The 18497-nt window shown below is 38.0% G+C and overlaps 1 protein-coding gene across 4 annotated transcripts in view; it reads right to left on the bottom strand.

Annotated features, from left to right (window-relative positions):
- The window catches only part of DDX46 (DEAD-box helicase 46), a 54125-nt gene extending 37419 nt beyond the window's left edge, over window positions 1-16706 (bottom strand). For 2 of the 4 annotated variants that reach the window (XM_079771754.1, XM_079771753.1), the window contains exons 1-10: window positions 16522-16706; window positions 15643-15831; window positions 13653-13796; window positions 9294-9393; window positions 7086-7187; window positions 6162-6327; window positions 4191-4342; window positions 3063-3176; window positions 1631-1796; window positions 521-641 (exon numbers count right to left, since the gene is read on the bottom strand). In XM_079771754.1, coding sequence (XP_079627880.1) covers window positions 521-641; window positions 1631-1796; window positions 3063-3176; window positions 4191-4342; window positions 6162-6327; window positions 7086-7187; window positions 9294-9393; window positions 13653-13796; window positions 15643-15831; window positions 16522-16538 — 1271 coding nt within the window. In that variant the 5' untranslated portion in view covers window positions 16539-16706. The remainder of the gene's footprint in view (window positions 1-520; window positions 642-1630; window positions 1797-3062; window positions 3177-4190; window positions 4343-6161; window positions 6328-7085; window positions 7188-9293; window positions 9394-13652; window positions 13797-15642; window positions 15832-16521) is intronic. The other 2 variants (XM_079771756.1, XM_079771755.1) reach the window with 1 other exon arrangement.
- Between the last annotated feature and the right edge of the window lie 1791 nt (window positions 16707-18497).

The following is an 18497-nucleotide window of genomic DNA, read 5'->3' as shown; positions in this document are numbered from 1 at the left end:
ACAAGGTAAAAGTTGAGGTCTCTTGGGCTCTAAAAATTCCAGGAGAAAAAGGTTTTCTAAAATGTGGTATATTCCTATAATAAAATATTATTTGGCAAAAAGGAATACAGTCCTGAGACACTGTATATCATGGTTGAACTTTGAAAATAGGTTAAGTGGAAGTAGCCAGTCACAAAAGACTATACTGGTAAGCTCCCATTTATATAAAATGTCCAGAACAGACAAATCTATAAAGACAAAAGATTAGTGGTTGCCTAGGGTGAAGGAACAAGAAGACTAATGGATACAGATTTCTTTTGGGGACGATGAAAATGTTTAAAATTAGCTTATGGTGATGATTGCATAACCCCAATAATATACTAAAGAGTCATTTTGTTATTATGCAAATTATCTCAATAAAGTTGTTTAAGAAAAAATTGTTTTTCTATTGAGTAAAAATGCAACCAAGGGAGATATTTGTGTGAAAAGGCTACTTTTGAGTAGAAAACTTTGAAAATGTGGATAACCACTAACCACTTACTTTTTTAGAGAATTTAAGATCTTCATGGAAATTCCACACTGAACCCAAGATTTAATTGGTTTGGGGCAACCTTTTCCCTTGACAATAATGCCCTCCATTTCCAACCGGAAGACATTCACCTCTACAAAACAAAATCCAGATTAAAAACTCTTAATTATTGTTCTACTATTAGTGCCTTATATTTTTCAATTAGCCATGGTAAGATTAAGAATCTCCAATTCCTTTCCTAGTGTTAACACAGATTACTCCATAGAAAAGCTATTGGACAAAGCACTGAATAGCTCAGAGAGACAGAGACAGTTAAAGCAATTACTGTTTGCAACCAACAAAGGATGAAAGGAAATATCCCAATTTCTACAATTTGGCTTTTATTTTATCTTAAATTGCAAAGTAATAAAAAAACAATGATTGACAAGTAATACAATTGTCTTCTCCAAGCAGGAGTTGCCCAGATTATCCTTATTCTACCAATATTACAGATGCACATCGGTTCCTAACTCCCCAATCTCAAGAGCTAACAATGTATTATTTGCTAATTTCACATGAAGAGTATTTTCAACCCTAAAATTCTCAACTACACGAGTCAAACTAATTTTTGCTCATTTAAAAAAAAAAAAAAGATTTTTCATTGATTTTTAGAGAGAGAGGAAGAGGCAGAGAGAGAAAAACATCAATCAGCTGCCTCCTGCACATCCAGTACCGGGGATGGAGCCTGCAATCCAGCCATGTGCCCTGACTGGGAATCGAACCAGCAATTGTTCAGTGCATGAGAGGACATCCAACTAACTGAGCCACAACTTGGATTCTCATTCTTTTAAATACTTCCAAAAACACACTGACTCTTCACAACTCTGAATTTCTGCAGATGATTTACCCACTCTCCAGAACAGCAGTCGCCAACCTTCCGAACCTCCCGGACCACCAGTTGGCGACCGCTGCTCTAGAATGACTTCTCACCTTCTAGTTCCCTCTTTCACTTCCCCAGGTAAATTGGGCAATTCCCCCTATTCATACATCAACTCACAGGCCTATCCACATTCCTCCCAGACAAAGGGAAGCATATCCTCTTCTGTTCCCACAATAAGCAACACATAAATAAAAGAATTTTACCTTCTTGAGTCATTTTTGCTAGTTCTGGAACTTCAACATAAAAGTTTTTTCTGAATGGTTCATATTCAATCTTCCCATGATCTACTGGCTCTAGAAGCTTTCTCTGTTTTGTCTGATAGCCTGTGAGGGCTGTCTGAAGATCAACTTCTTCCTCCTCTGAAGAATACTGTAATTAAAAAAAAAAGTTAAAAGCTAAATCCATTTCTATTTTTTATTTATGGCAATCAATATTCCTAGCTTTTAAAACCCTCTTCTCCTAGCACAGGGGTAAGGTGGGAGGGTTAGAGGAGGTCCGTGGTGGAAGAGTTACGGGGGGGGGGGGGGGGGAATAAATGGTGGTGGGGAAAAATTAAATTAAAAAGAAAATCATCCTCTCCTAGAAAATAATCTTTGGCTTTTACTTTTTAAATTTCTGAATTTTTCAATTTAGTTTTTCTTTTTTCTTATACAAAGTTGCATTAACAACATAAAGCTAAAATAATAAAATAATTCTAGCCCTGGCCGGGTAGGTCAGTTTGAGCATCATCCCAATATGCCAAGGTTGTGGGTTTGATCCTCAGTCAGGACACACAAGAATCAACCAATGAGTGCATAAATAAAGAGAACAACAAATCAATGTTTCTCTCTCCCCCACTTCCTCTTTCTCTACAATCATTAAACAATAAAAATAAATAAAATAATTCTAATACGGCTTTAATGATGTTTTGCTACAGTTCCCTAAATACTAAATCTTAACAATGCATGTTAATAGGAAGAAATTTCATTCTGTCACTTCATTTCTTCTCTCCCTACTATATGTTCGAGGGGAGCTAATGAAATGTAAGACAATCAAAAATGTGCATACAGCCCTGGCCGGTTTGGCTAAGTGGATAGAATGTCAGCCTGCGAACTGAAGGGTCCCAGGTTCGATTCCTGTCAAGGGCAGGCCCTGGTCCTGGCACGTGCAGGAGGCAACCAATCAACGTGTCTCTCTCACATGGATGTTTCTCTCTGTCTCTCCCTCTCCCTTCCACTCTTAATTTAAAAAATCAATGGGAAAATATCCTCCAGTGAGGATTAACAACAAATGGGCATACAGCAAAAGGGCATAGATGTTAGATTGTTCTACCAACTGAATATTCAGCTATAATTTTGTTAAGAATGGCAAGACTTCCTAATAATAGTTTGCATAATTAAAAAGTACATCTTCATCACTGATTCCTAGTAAATACTTCTAGGGTAGCATCACTTTGGGCACTTTATTTTTTTCAACTGATTTGAAAGAGAGGGAGAGAGAGAAATACCAATTTGTTATTCCACTTACTTAGGAATTCGTTAGTTGATCCCTGATTGTGCCCTGACTGGCATATCAGGACAACACTCTAATCAACTAAGCTCCCCAACCAGGGCCTAAGGTAGCATCATGAAAAAGTGAAAACTAATGAAGAATTACCTCCATGGCATCCTGGTCATTCTCCATCAGCTCCCCTTTCTTCTTATCAGAATCCACTACTGCTTTTTTGGTTGTCACAACAGTGACAACTTTTGTGACCGTTGGCCCAGACTTCTAAAATAAAAAAGGAATATAAAATATTTTGAAAAACTGAAAATTTTTAAAATGTATCTTTATTGTTGAAAGTATTACATATAACCCCCTTTTCCCCCATTGACCCCCCCATTCCCACCCAGTCCTCACCTCCCCATGCCTTCAACACACTATTGCCAACTGAAACACAATAACTGCCATAATTTATAAATCAAATGAAGTTAGTTATTAGCAGCAACTTAAAGACAAAAAAGTGGTCTGCTTTCTCATTTAAATCTTACAATGCAATCTATCACAATGTATTTTATAATACATTAACACGGGGTGGGCAAAGGTAGGATTACAGTTGTTCGTATGGAAAGACATGCAGGTTATGATTATTACAATAGCTTTATTAACTGTTTCACATACTCATAACTGTAAACCTATATTTGTCCACCCTGTATATATGTAGTTTATTGTATAATATATAATTTTATATACAGTTACTATGCAATATAATTTATTTTTAAAATACTATTAAATGGTACTTTTCACTCATTCAACAAGCAAGACACTGTTCTGGGAGCTTAGGGAGAAATCAATAAAACAGGTAAAGGTCACTGCTCCTGAGGAGCTTTATTTTAGAAGAGATAGGGGACAAATAACAGACATGATAAAAAACCAAATTATATTAACTTGAGAAAAGGTAATAAATGCTATTTAAAAAAGAAAAATAGACTAGGGTAAAGGAGATGGGAGTATGAAAGATGAAAATGCTGGAGAAGTCTGGAGAGGACCTATTAAGAAGGCAACAAGTAAGCATAGAAACTGAACAAAGATGATGGTAGTAATACTTTTGAAACAAGAAAATTTACAGTTAAAAATTCACTATCATCTCTGGTACTTAGAAAAAGTACCAGATGGGAGAGGAAACAAAAACATTATAAAGTCATTCAAGTCAGTAATATGTCAATGCAACAATGAAACCAAGTTATCCAAGTAGGAATATAAATCTTTAAAAATAGAATTCCAAAAAAAAATAGAATTCCATACCTTTTCATTTCCCCCACCACCTTTTACACTTCTCATATTAAACTTTTTTACTTCCTCTTTCACTTCTTCCATGTAAGCATCTAATGGATCTAACTCCTCACCCTCCATTTCATTTCCTTCCTTCTCGGCTTCTGCAGGGTCATCTTCATCATCTAAAATATCAGAATACACTTTCTTTGTACATGTGCTTCAAAAGGAAATTCTTCACAGCAGACCACACCCCACCATTCTGACCTGTTTTCTCACTACCCAAACACCCTCCTTTCCAGTTGACCAGGCACACTGCACTTCAAATATACTTCAAAGTTTTTAAACCAAGCATGTATTAGTTCTGAATAATAAAAGAAAAAAATTATAATAAATTACAAATTATTAAGTTGAAGAGGCAAAAAATTATGCCTAAAAATGAATTTCCAGTATTAATTCTTACCATTACACTACTAGAAGCCAAACTAAAAACTTTATCTGTTAAATAAGTTTACTTATTTTCCTTTCAATTACCTTTCTTGAAAGCATAGAAAGAAAAAATAACATTCTTAATTCAAGACAAACCTAATCTTTTTTACATAACTAAGACATCATCAAAGATACAATCCATTTATCCTTTCTTTAAAATACATTTTTATGGATTTCAGAGGGGAAGAGAAAGAGAGAGACTAAAACATCAATCAGCTGCCTCCTACACAACCCCGATTGGGGATCAAGCCCACAATCAAGCATGTGCCCTGACCGGGAATCGAACTGTGACCTCCTAGTTCATAGGTCAATGCTAAAACACTGAGCAAAACTGGCCAGGCCCATTTATCTTTTTAAACCATTCTATGGAACTTCCAGAGAAAATGAGAATTTTAAAGGAATTTTTCTAAAAAAAAAAAAAAAAAAAAGGAGCAAAATTCCATTTCCTATAAAATTCCACATTCTTCCTTTATTAAAAAGTCAAAATCACATATGGAGGGGAAATGTTTCTGTTTTAAGTCATTAAAAAGTCAAAGGAGAAATCTGAAACCATGTCCTTAATTTACCCTTATTACTAACATTCTTATTTGTAATAAAAAGCTATTTACTTGCCCTTAAGCACCCAACTCTCCACTCTAAAGTAAAATCAGTGATCCTTAATAAACACTACTTTACAATTCTAAATTTAACATAAATATTAAAAGGGACATTTAAAACCTCCTCATGAATTCAGCAATTCCAGTTTTAGGTATATAGAACTGAAAAGCAGGGACTCAGTTACTTGCATACCAATAATAACAGGAGTTTTATTCACAATAGCCAAAAGGTGTAAACAACCCATATACCTAACAGATAAGTAGGTAAACAAAATATGGCATAAACACATATATTTATATAACATAGAGTAATATTAAGCCATAAAAAGGAATGGAATTCTGATACATGCTACAATATATATGAACCTTGAAGATACTATGCTAAGTGAAATAAGCCAGTTACAAAAGGACAAATATTATATGATTCCACTTTTATGAGGTACCTAGAATAGGCAAATTCATAGCAGCAGAATAGAAGTGACCAGGGATGGGGATAATTACTGTTTAATGGGAACAGAGTTTCTGTTTGGGATAAAGAAAAAGTTCTGAAAATGGACAGTGGTGATGGTAGCACAAGACTGTGAATGTACTTAATCCCATGAACTGTACACTTAAAAAATGCGATCAGGGCTGGCTGGCTGGGGAGAGGGACTGCAGGAGGTTGGCCAGTCATGGGAGGTTGGCTGTGGGTGCGCACTGACCATCAGGTGGCAGCTCCTGCATTAAGCGTCTGCCCCCTGGTGGTCAGTGCGCATCATAGTGACCAGTCATAACAGTCGCTTAGGCTTTTATATATATAGATTATATTTTTTTCCACAATAAAAAAATGGTCTTAAAAATACCAATATTATATTCACATACTTCTAGAATATTATACATGAATTATTATATAGTTTATTATTGTAACAAATGAATATACCATCATCATCCTCTAAACTCCATTTTTTCCCTTGTTTCATCTCTTCAATTTCCTTTTTCAGTTCCCCTATGTTTTCCATGGCCTTTTTGCGTTGTTCTTCTCGCCATTTTTCTACTCTTTCTTTCCGCTTTCTCATTTCTTCTTCCAGCTTATTTTGGTCAAAGTTCTTGGGAGGAAAACAGGAGATAAAAGAAAGCAAGGATAAACTATTTTACTCTAGGTGATATTCCAAGTATTTTCCCAAAGTATATAAAAAAAGAAAAAAACAGATGTATATACAAACTCCTATATTTAGACCAGATTAAGATTACACATCTTTTAAATATCTCCAAGAATATACCCACAAAATGAAATAGTAAAAAAAGCATCTTCACCCTGCTGGTGTGGCTTAGTGACTGAACATCAACCCATGAACTGGGAGGCCACAGTTGTATTCCTGGTCAGGGCACATGCTAGGGTTTTGGGCTCAATACCCAGCAGGGGTGTGCAGGAGGCAGAAGGTCATTATTTCTCTCTCATCGACGTTTCTATCTCTCTATCCCTTTCCCTTCCTCTCTCTCTAAAAAAATCAATAAATACCTGGGTTTATCCATTTTTTTAAGCATTTTCAACTAATAAAGTAGACAGATTTCAAACACCATAAATTGATCTCATTTTAGATATAAGCAATATGCACACACATGAATTCAACTTCTTCCTCAAAGTAAAAACTACATGACTTACCAAAGTTCCCTAGTTACTAGTTATTCTCAACTTTAAATCATCTAAACTCCTACAAGATTGCCTCCATGAAAAGCAATTTTCTATTATAAATTATTGAGTACATAAAAGCTATTTATTGCCGAAACCGGTTTGGCTCAGTGGATAGAGCGTCGGCCTATGGACTCAAGGGTCCCAGGTTCGATTCCAGTCAAGGGCATGTACCTTGGTTGCGGGCGCATCCCCGGTGGGGGGTGTGCAGGAGGCAGCTGATCGATGTTTCTCTCTCATCGATGTTTCTAACTCTCTATCCTTCTCCCTTCCTCTCTGTAAAAAATCAATAAAATATATAAGGAAAAAAAAAAGCTATTTATCAACATGATTAAGAAGTTTTAGTCTTTTAGCCTTTAGATCTAAGTTTCCTAGAAACAGCCATTCTAAATCCATTATCAAGATTATTAATAATACTCTTAAGAGACAGCAAATCACCACATAATCAGGGACTTAAAGATTAAACATTATATGTATATCAAAATGTTACATAAGTTGCCACCATAGATAGGTATGGAAACGCAGCATGTACAAAGAACAGTCAAAGAAGATATTACATAATTATAATGTGACGGTGTTTTGGGCACCTGAGATTACAGAGAATTATTTCTGAACTTTCCAAATATCTTATAATATGGTATATAATGCTTGTATTTCAAAAATACAAACTGGTAGGGCTGCTTATTATTCTTGAGACCTTATATATTGATAAATTAATTTATAATTTTAAAGTATACAAAAGATACAAAATGCTGCATATGGTATGATCATAGTTTGTAAGCAAACACAGATATGTATAGATATGTAACTTTTTCAGAAAAATTTTTCTCATGGAAACAAGTACTATTTTATCTGTTTTAGTCTTTATAATAATTTCATCCTCTCTAAAGATGAGCCCCAGAAAGCTTATGTGCCTTTTTCATTCAATAGAAGAAACTGGATCAGAAACCAGACCTCCCAGACTTATGTTGCATTCTCTCAGCTACCTGGCTCAGCAAGGAGGTCCTTTAAAAAAAAAAATTTATTTAAAATACAACCACTAAAAAATAGAACAAACTCAAAAAGAGAACAAAACAAAGAAGTGATGCTATAATGCATTCTAAAATGGGCAAAAGATATGAGTAGGCAATTCAAAGAAAGTGCAAATAGTAAATAAACTTTAAAATAATATTATAAATTCATCTATTATGTTCATAGCATTTAAAAATATTCACTCAGGCCTAGCCAGTTTGGCTAAGTGGATAGAACGTCAGCCTGTGGACCAAAGGGTCCTGGGTTCGATTCGGTCAAGGGCATGTACCCCTGCTGCCGGCTTCTCCCCGGCCCGGGCCCTGGTCAGGGACGCGTGCAGGAGGCAACCAATTGAAGTGTTTCTCTCACATCAATATTTCTCTCTGTCTTTCCCTCTCTCTCCCACTCTCCCTAAAAAATCAATGGGAAGGGTGAGGATTAACAAAATAATAAAGAAAAGAAAATACTCACATTTAAAGACATGCAACTCAAAATAATACCAATTACCTCCAATTACATTGGTAAAAATTAATTTTTCAAATTCTTAAGTTGGCAAGGAAGGAAACAGACATTTTCATATGTCTATATCTTAAGTCAATTTATACAACTTATTTTATGGCAATCTGATACCAATTTACCTTATGCTATATTCACAAAGAACGTTAAAATTACAGACTAGAAACAACGTAAATATCCATCAAAGGTGATCTTTCTACCTTGTTTCAACAGAATACTATGAAGGCACTAAAAATAATGAGCTTTATCTATGAATGCAGCTACAGCAAGATCTCCAATATATAACAAATGAAAACAGCAAGGTATTCTATTTCTAAGATGGTGGGTACACTGCTGCTTATTATTCTTTTAAAAATACATTTTTATTGACTTTTTACAGAGAGGAAGGGAGAGGGATAGTTAGAAACATAAATGAGAGAGAAACACAAATCAGCTGCTTCCTGCATCCCCGCTACTGGGGATCACGCCCACAACCAAAGTACATGCCCTTGACTGGAATTGAACCTGGGACCCTTCAGTCCATGGGCCGAGCTCTATGCACTGAGCCAAACTGGTAGGGCTGCTTATTATTCTTGAGACCTTATATATTGATATATTAATTTATAATTTTAAAGTATACAAAAGCAAGATACAAAATGCTGCATATGGTATAATCATAGTTTGTAAGCAAACACAGATATGTATAGATATGCAACTTTTTCAGAAAAATTTTTCTCAGAAACAAGTACTATTTTATCTGTTTATCTTATATATGTTAGTTATTTCAAAATAAAAGAGAGCATTAAAAACTAAATAAGAATTTGTCATCGTAAAAACAAGTTTACATTATATAATTATTTATGCTAGTAAACATACGCCAGCATCTTTTTCTTTTTCATCTTCCTTGTCATCTTTGTCTTTTTTCTTCTCTTTAGAACTTTCTCCACTATCTGTTTTCTCTTTGGACCTAGACCTTCTAAAAAGAAAGAGAGAAAAACACATCATCTATATGTGCTTGGGAACATTCATTTTAAAATACTCTTATAGATTTGTATTTTACTTTTTAGGTAAGAAATAAACTTCCAAGAGTCACATGCATTTTTATATTCCATTAATAAATACCTTGGAAATATAATAAAAAATTAATGCTAAGACACTAATTGTAAATAAAAACAGGACATATCATATAAAAACTACAAAATTTAAATTGGAGGGATAAAACTTAACAAATAGAGAAACATATCAAGACATTAACATCCTACAAGATTAAAAATAGCAATAATAATAATAATTTTAATGTAATCAAATTGGTTGGTCTTTTTTGCCCCTTTATGATCAGTGCTTTTTAAAGTACCTAGAAATGCTTCAGGTTTGATGAAAATATTCAGAGATAAACAAGATATTCTCTAGTATAAACTTTTATTTTATTTTTTTGTTAATCCTTTCTCAGGATCATTTTTCCATTGATTTTCAGATAGAATAGAAGATAAGGAGGAGGAGAGAGAAAGGAAAAGAAAAAAAGAAATCGATGTGAGAAAAACGATGGTTGCCTCCCGCAGGAGTCCCAATGAGAGCCGGGGATCAAACCTGCAACCCAGGTACTGCCTGGGAATCGAACCGGCAACCCTTCAATGCAAGGGTCGATGCTCTAACCACTGAGAACACCGGCCAGGGCATAAACTTCTAAAAGGGTTGCAGGCTCGAACCCCAGTGAGGGACATGCAGATGGCAACCCATCAATGTTCTGCTCTCACATCAATGTTTCCTTTCCCCTCTCCCTTCCTCTCTCGCTAAAAAATCGGTGAAAACACATTTTTTTAAAAATCATTACAGAGTGAAACAACAAACCAGAGTAAGAAAATATATTTGCCACTCATATAATTGACAAAAAACAACTATACAGGATGTCTAAAAACAAAACCAAAAACCTCCTATAGCCAAAACCAGTTTTGCTCAGTGGATAGAGCGTCGGCCTGCGGACTGAAAGGTCCCAGGTTCAATTCCGGTCAAGGGCATGTACGTTGGTTGCAGGCACATCCCCGGTAGGGGGTGTGCAGGAGGCAGCTGGATGTTTCTCTCTCATCGATGTTTATAGCTCTCTATCCCTCTCCCTTCCTCTCTGTAAAAAATCAATAAAATATATTTTTTTTAAAAAACACAAAAAAAAACCTATAAATCTGTTTAAAGAGAGAAACTACCCAATAGGAAAATGAGTAAAGATGTAAACAAGTACTTCAGAAAAGAGATCTGAATAACCAATAAACATATGAAAGTTCAATCTCATTAGTAATCACAGAAATGCAAATTAAAACCACAATGATACTGTTATTACATGCCTACTCAATTAACAAAAAATTTAAAGGACTGCCCTGGCCAGTGTGGCTCCGTTATTTGGGCTTCGCCCCTTGCACCAGGAGGTGGCCAGTTGGATTCAGCGTCAGGGCACATGCCCAGGTTTCAGGCCCAATCCCCAGTAGGGGACATGCAGAAGGCAGCTGATAGATGTTGAGCTATCACATGGATGTTTTTCTCTCTCTCTCCCTCTCTCTCTTAAATCAATAAACTATTGTAAAATATTTTTTTAATTTAAAGGACTGACAATACCAAACATTGTCAGGGTATAGAGCAGTGGTTCTCAACCTTTCTAATGCCGCGACCCTTTAATACAGTTCCTCATGTTGTGGTGACCCCCAACCATAAAATTATCTTCGTTGCTACTTCATAACCGGAATTTTGCTACTGTTAATGAATCGTAATGTAAATACCTGTGTTTTCCGATAGTCTTAGGCGACCCTGCTAGCGGTTCTCGACCTGTGGGTAGCGACCCACAGGTCGAGAACCGCTGCTGTAGAGCCTAAGACCATCGGAAAACACAGGTATTTACATTACGATTCATTAACAGTAGCAAAATTCCAGTTATGAAGTAGCAACGAAGATAATTTTATGGTTGGGGGTCACCACAACATGAGGAACCGTATTAAAGGGTCGCGGCATTAGAAAGGTTGAGAACCAATGGTATAGAGCAACACAATTCTCATACACTGCTGGTGGAAGTATCGTATCTAATAATAGACAAACATGTAAATTGACCGTACCTCCGCTACGCCCACCAGCCAATCAGGAGGGAATATGCAAATTAGAAAGACAAATATGGCAGCCGCCCAGCTGCTCCAGGCACAGAGTGGCCGGGCGGGGCAGGACGCTTGCTATGAGAGGGAGAGTGGGGGACGAGGGGATCTACTGGAGCAGCACTCCAGCCCCTCAGCGAAGACAAAGACTGCAGACTCCAGAGTCTGCAGCAAAGAAGAAGAAGGCAGGCTCTGGCCGGAGTCAGAGTCTGCAGCAAAGGCAGCAGACTCCGGCTGGAGCAAAGGCCTGGGTCCTGGGTGCCAAAGGAAAACCGGTGCTGCAAGCCAAGGGAAGGAAGGCCTATTGCACGAATTTCTTCGTGCAGTGGGCCTCTAGTAATTAATAATACTCTTTGGAAAGCATTTGGGATTACCTAGTAAAAATAATGCTATGCTTATTCTACGATCATGTAATTTCACTCCTAGATATATACCCTAGGAAACTCATGCAAATGTATACCAGTATTATATATACAAAAATGTTCATAATAACCAAAAAGTTAAAGCAACCCAAACATCGATCTAAGTAGAAAGGATAAATTGTGGTATATTTATATCACAGATTGCATTCAGCAATGAAAATGTACTACTGTTATAAGCAACAAAGATGAGTCTCAAATAACATTGAGCAAAGACACAAAAGAATACATGACTCATTCATGTAAAACACATACATCTAAACTACTCTTTTTTCAGATAAAAATACAGGTGGTAAAACTATAAAGAAATACAAAGAAATTACTAGCACAAATGTCAGAACTGGTTTTATCCAAGAAAACAGAGACCTCAGTTACAGAAGGGATGTGGAGGGCTTCTGACAATGTTCTATTTCCTGACCTTGGCGATGATTACATGGATGTTGCTTTATCACTATTTAATAAACTGCATGTTCATATTTTATTCACTTTTATGAATTTACACACACACACACACACACACTTTTGTTTTTGTTTTAGTTTTAGTTTTTGTTGTTTGGTTAGTCAGAGTAAGTTTATTAAAGCTAGGGATGTGAGACAAGGGCTCAGGATAGAAGCAGCAGTAGGAGAGTCTCGGCAGGGCTGCTTCAGCTCTCTAGAAATGTCATAGGAAAGAAATAAGCCCAGGCGGGGCTGCTGTGGCTCACTGCAGTCAGAGAAAAGGGGGCCTTGGAGACAGATTCAGGAAGTTAGCCCAGTCATTGCCCACTGCTCCCTGGTTACAACTCTCATTGGGCCCTTAAAGTTTAGGAGGTGCATGCCTGAGAGGGAAGGAAGGCATGGGCGTACTCCCAGGGAGAATGCAACCCATATACACTTTTTTCCAGTTTTATTACACGGACTTTGGTAAAATAAAAATAAAATTTTCTAAGTAAAATAAATGACATAGGAAATGTCATGATTAATATAAAGACTATACATAAAACAGATACAAGACCATATATCAACTATCCTATGAACCACATTAGAAACAATAATAGGCAAAGAATAAACCACTAACAAAATAATATAAAGAGTTAAACATACTATGTTTAACAGACATACTATCTCAAACTGAAATATGTACATTTAAATTATACAAAGTTCACCCATCTGAACAGCAAATTCAGCAATGCATACCATTTCACATTTGTCAATGTCAAAAATGCTAAGAAAATAATTTCAAAGAAAAAACATAGTTCCAGAGATGTTCATAAAATGTATTTGACCGTTGTTATTAAATAATAAAACAATGCATTATGTGTGTTAGTCTAGTATTTTCCAATTGAATTATAAGCTTTAAAACCTATTAAAACAAAATTCTGCCAACAGTTCATGGTAAGAGTCAAATTCAGTAATTATTTTTAAAGTTTTTAAAAATTTATTTATTTATTTTAGAGAGAAGCAGGGGAAGGGGAAGGGGGAGGGAGGGAGAGGGAGAGACATGGACTTGTTGTTCCCGATTTATGCGTTCATTGCTCTTGGATGTTACCTACTGGGGATAGAACCCGCAACCTTGGTATATCAGGATGACAATCTAACCAACTGAGCTACCTGGCCAGGATCTAAAGATTTTTTTTTTTAATACAAGGAATAGGGAAGACAGTCAGTTCCCAACTTGCATGACAGATACAGCCCAATGATAACATTACCTATTCTCAGCTTTCTTGCTTTTATTGCCCGGACTGGAGGATCGGGATCGTCGGCCCCGGCTTCTACTCCTTGAGCGTCTCCTGTCTCGACTTCGAGATCTTCTTCGCTCTCGACTTCTGTCTCTCTCTCTACTTCTGGAACGCCTGAAAAGGAAATACTTTTCATATATTCTATTATCAAGTGGAACTATTTCAGATTATGGTTCTGTCCCACATTGCAAAAAGCTTCTTAATTTTCACCATTATTAAAGGCAGAGATTGAGATTTCAATTAACTATCAAACCAGCAAAATAGGGAAGAGGTAATGCCAATTCTTAAAAGTGGTCACTGAAAAAAATGAGGATCCTAATTTCAAAATGAAGTTTACTGAAAAACACAGCAAATCTGTAATAATAGCAAGTTGAAATCTATAGCCCATAATATACAAAACCTAAATTTCAAAGATAGCCTTCACCTAAGGATGGACAAAATAGGACTGTGGGAAGATTGCAGATATAAAGATGAGAAGACCAGAGTACCTATCCTGGTGCTGCTACTAACCAGTGACCTGGCATACAGCAGATCAACTCTCTGGCTCTTAGTTTCCTCATCTATAAAATATGGAGACGTCACAATATAATCTCAAAATCCTTTTTGCTCTAAAATCTTGTGATTCTACCTTTCACACCAAAAAGTCAAAGACCAGATCAATAATGAACACTTGCACTTAACAAGCTCTTGACTGAACTGCATGAAACTCTTCCTGGGCCCACATGATATAAAATTGAGTAAGATAGCACTATCCACAATGTCAAAGGTACTATGTGCTACCTTTACAATCGCTCCTTCCAATGTTTGAAAAAGATAAAGCCAAAGTTCTTTCTGTGATCAGTTCACAGCAACTGTACCACCTGTATTCTTTCCTATTGTACTGAAAACTGTATTAGAAAAATAGTTTTTTTGGTATGGGGAGATTATTTTTATTTAAAAACTGTTTTTCACCCCCAGAAAGAGTGAAAAGTGCAAGGAATGGCTGCTTGACTATAATATGTAATCAAGTAAAAACAAAATTAAAAATTCAGATGTTCTCTCATTCAAATCTGAATCAGTTCTTTAAAAGTCTCACACGGTAAGCAGGACGGGAGATGGCTCTATCCTGCTTCCTTCATTCCGCTTTATGGATTCTCTGAACATGGTGGCAAGCTCTCGGGCCAGAATTTGAACAGAACACCTCTGATGGCATATGACCTTACCTTTAGCTTCTTTTTTAACCTATCTCAGAGGGGCTTCAAGGAATCACTTTGGATTACAGAAAATACAACCAAAGTTTCCAAACTTAAAATACTATTGGAGAGTCTTTATTCTAGGCCAACAATTTTCAACTGGAGTGCCGCAAGAATTTTTTTTAAATATTTTTAATTGAATGTATTTTTTTAATCCTCACCTGGGGACACTTTTCCATTGATTTTTAGAGAGAGGGAAAGATAGAGAAAAATATCCATGTGAGAGAAACACACATTGCCTCCTGTACGCGCCCTGACCAGGGCCTGGGCTGGGGAGAAGCCTATCACCAAGGTATGTGCCCTTGACTGGAATCAAACCCAGAACTCTTCGGTCCGCAGGCCGACACTCTATCTATTGAGCCAAACTGGCTAGGGCTTAATTGAATTTTTGAGAGAAAGAGAAAAAACTGATTTGTTGTTTCACTTATTTATGCATTCATGTATGTGCCCTGATTAGGGATCAAACCCATAACCTTGGAGTGTAGAGACAAAATTCTAACCAACTGAGCTACCCAGCCAGGGCAAGAATTTTTTAAAAATACAATAACTGCCCTAGCTGTTTGGCTCAGTGTATAGAGCATCCGCCTGTAGACTGAAGGCTCCCAAGTTCAATTCCAGTCAAGGGCACAATACTGGGTTGTGGGCTGGACTGTGCAGGAGGCCGCCGCATGAGGCAGCTGATCCATGATTCTCTCTCATCGTTGGTCCTTGGAGATTAACATCCTTACCTCAGACGCTTCCGGTCCCTTGACCGAGATCTTCTTTTATCCCTGCTACGAGACCTCTCTCTCCTTCTATCTCTGTCTCTGCTTCTAGACCGTCGGTCATCTCCACGTTTACTTCTTTTGTCTGAGGGTGAGCGACTTCTAGATCGACTTCCAGATCGTCCCCGTGATGCTGATCGCTTCCGATAGTGGCTAGATCAAGTTAAAGATTAAGTTTAGCAGACACCGGTAGCTTCTACTATATCTTATTTATTATATTTTTTTCCAAAAAAAAATCTCAGCAGACAAATTAAACACTAAAAAGACTTTTTATACACGGTTGTTGTTGTTTTTAATTTGGGGGGGGGGGGGGGTGAGCCCTTCCGCTATAGCACACGGGGGGTGGGGGGTGGGCACACTATCTTGAAAGGTAAGAAAAAGTAAACAAAACAGACCAAACCCCAAGCAGATTGCATTCTGTAAAGGAAGGCATGACAGACAAATATAAGTATACAAAATGCTATGTAGTGCTATGGAGAAAAACAGATCAAAGTAAAGGAAAAAGGGAGAGAATGGGAAATAGATTTTGCTATTTTACACGAGGGCGGTACGAGAAAAGAAAATTATAGTCTATACTCCATCTAAACATAAAGATCAGCACACCGAATTCAACAATACATGAGAAAGACAATGCAATCATACAATCATGAGCCAGTCCAGGGGGTTCGGCCGATAGGGCAGGGCCGGCCACTTGCTCAGCCGAGGTCCCAGCCCCTCCAGGGGCCCCGGCAGAGCTGGTCACACGTGGGTCTGCGCAGGGCCAGGCCTGACCCCGCGGCCACATCCACTCCCGCCTCTTCCCCCTCCAAGGAAGCCGCCCGCCCGCTCGCAGCGCCGCCTCACCGTGACTCCCGGCCCATGCTGCCGGCGCGGGAAAGCGGCGCCCTTCGGACGGCGCGCAGGAGAACCAGACACAGGAAGAGGCCGCGCTACACCCCGCTCCCCGGGCGAGAAGCAGCGCTAAGCGGTGGCAGCAGCTACTGCGGTGGAAGCCATCCGAGCGCCGCCAACGAAAACAGGACGTCCTGGCGCCGGCGGCAGAAGGAAGGGAAAGGTGCGTCGGAAGCTGCTTCCTCTTCATAGCGCCTCCTGTCGGCTGGAGGCCGCACAGCGCCGGCCGCGCCGAAAGCGGATGCCCTGGCTGGGTTTTGCTGGCACTGCCAGTGTGGAACCCCCTGCGGACTCAGAGAAGGTCTTTCCTGAAAAGACCACCGAGGTGCCGAAAGCATCCTGGAGCTGTCCTAGGACTTGTACTGACGCCCGCCTAACCTGTGCTGAGTGATGCCACAAACATCTCCAGTCACTCTCATTCATTTATACGTCCATTCGCTTATAGTATGTGTTGTTCTATATCGGGCATGTGCTAAATCCTAGGGAGTTTACAATCTCGTGGGGGACATAGACATTATTAGAAACACAAGCACATGTAATACAACAAGAAAGAAATTCCACCATAGGAGAGGGGTTCAGAAAAAGAGTTCCCTGAGGAAATGATCTTTGAGGGGAGATTGAAGAGTAAGAAGTTAACTTGATGGAGAAGAAGAAGGAGAGCCAAACACACTAAACACACACACACACACACACACACACACACACACCCCATTCGCAAGATTATAATGGTTCTCAACATTGCCTGTGCTTGAAAGCTTAAATAAAAATACATATGTGTGTGTTCTGATTTCATTGCTCTAGAGTGCTTCCTGTGCATTGGGAATTTTCAAGTTTCCCAGATGATTCTGAATTGCAGTCAAGGTTGAGAGAAGACTTGCCCAGTGGGAGGCACACAGATACGTTGAGTTGTTCTAGCAGAAAGCTGTAGTGGAGTTGGGGAGAGGCTCTCATATTTACATACCTCTCCATGGTTTTTATTTTCTTACGTGATAGAAAAGGTGTGTTTTGATTGTGGCGGTCATTGAGTGAATATATACATTTGTCAAAATTCATTGAACTATTCAAAAATTGATGCATTTTACTGTATGTAAAGTTTACCTCCATACATTTGATTTTTAGAAAAATGCAACCGAGTGAAGGCTCCTAGGTGAGTTTTGCTCTTCCTCGGTGGCTTGCTACCTATAGCTGCAGTGTAATCAATGCCAAGGGTAAGGAAGGCCTGTGTTAATATGTGACAGAATGAACACAAGTATGGGTCAGTTATCAGAGACACTGTAAATTATTTCTGGGCTGAAGGTAAGGCTTGTGGGTTTCAGTCTGAAAGAAATAGGAAAACACTAGTGATAAATAGTGGAGATACTGAGAGATGGTCAAGTTCTAGACATATTCCAGAGGCACCTCTCCAGACACTAATTGTTATATTAGATGTAAACTGTGAGGTAAAGGGAGAAATAACGATGTGCCCTGGTTTTTAACAGAACTGTGGATTGTGGTGAATTTGTGGAGAGAAATGTGGGAGAGCAGCAAATTTGATGGGGAAAAGAGAAAATCAGTGGTTTTGTTTCAGTGATGTAATGTTTGAGGTGCCTACTGGATATCTAGAGGAGATAATGGCTTCGTGAAAGGATATATGAACCTGGAATTCAAGGGAGAAATAGACATTGGAGAGATAAGGGTCATAAGCATGTTATAGAATGTATAATAATACACGGTATTTGAAGCAATGGAACTGGATGCAGCCATGCAGAAGTTACAACTTAAACAGATTTTTTTAATTACATATCTTGATTTTATGTGAAAAAAAACTGAGACTTGTGGGGAAAACAACTGAGACTTGGGAAACAAATTTAATTCTAGATCACTAACCGTTTTGGAATCTAAGCTGGAACCAGAACCCAGGCATCTGATACCCAGACTAAAACCCTAAC

Source organism: Cnephaeus nilssonii, assembly GCF_951640355.1.
Source record: "Cnephaeus nilssonii genome assembly, chromosome: 5".
NCBI classification, from domain to species: domain Eukaryota; kingdom Metazoa; phylum Chordata; class Mammalia; order Chiroptera; family Vespertilionidae; genus Cnephaeus; species Cnephaeus nilssonii.
The sequence above is the reverse complement of the archived record's forward strand: the minus strand, read 5'-3'. Positions and strand labels throughout refer to the sequence as shown.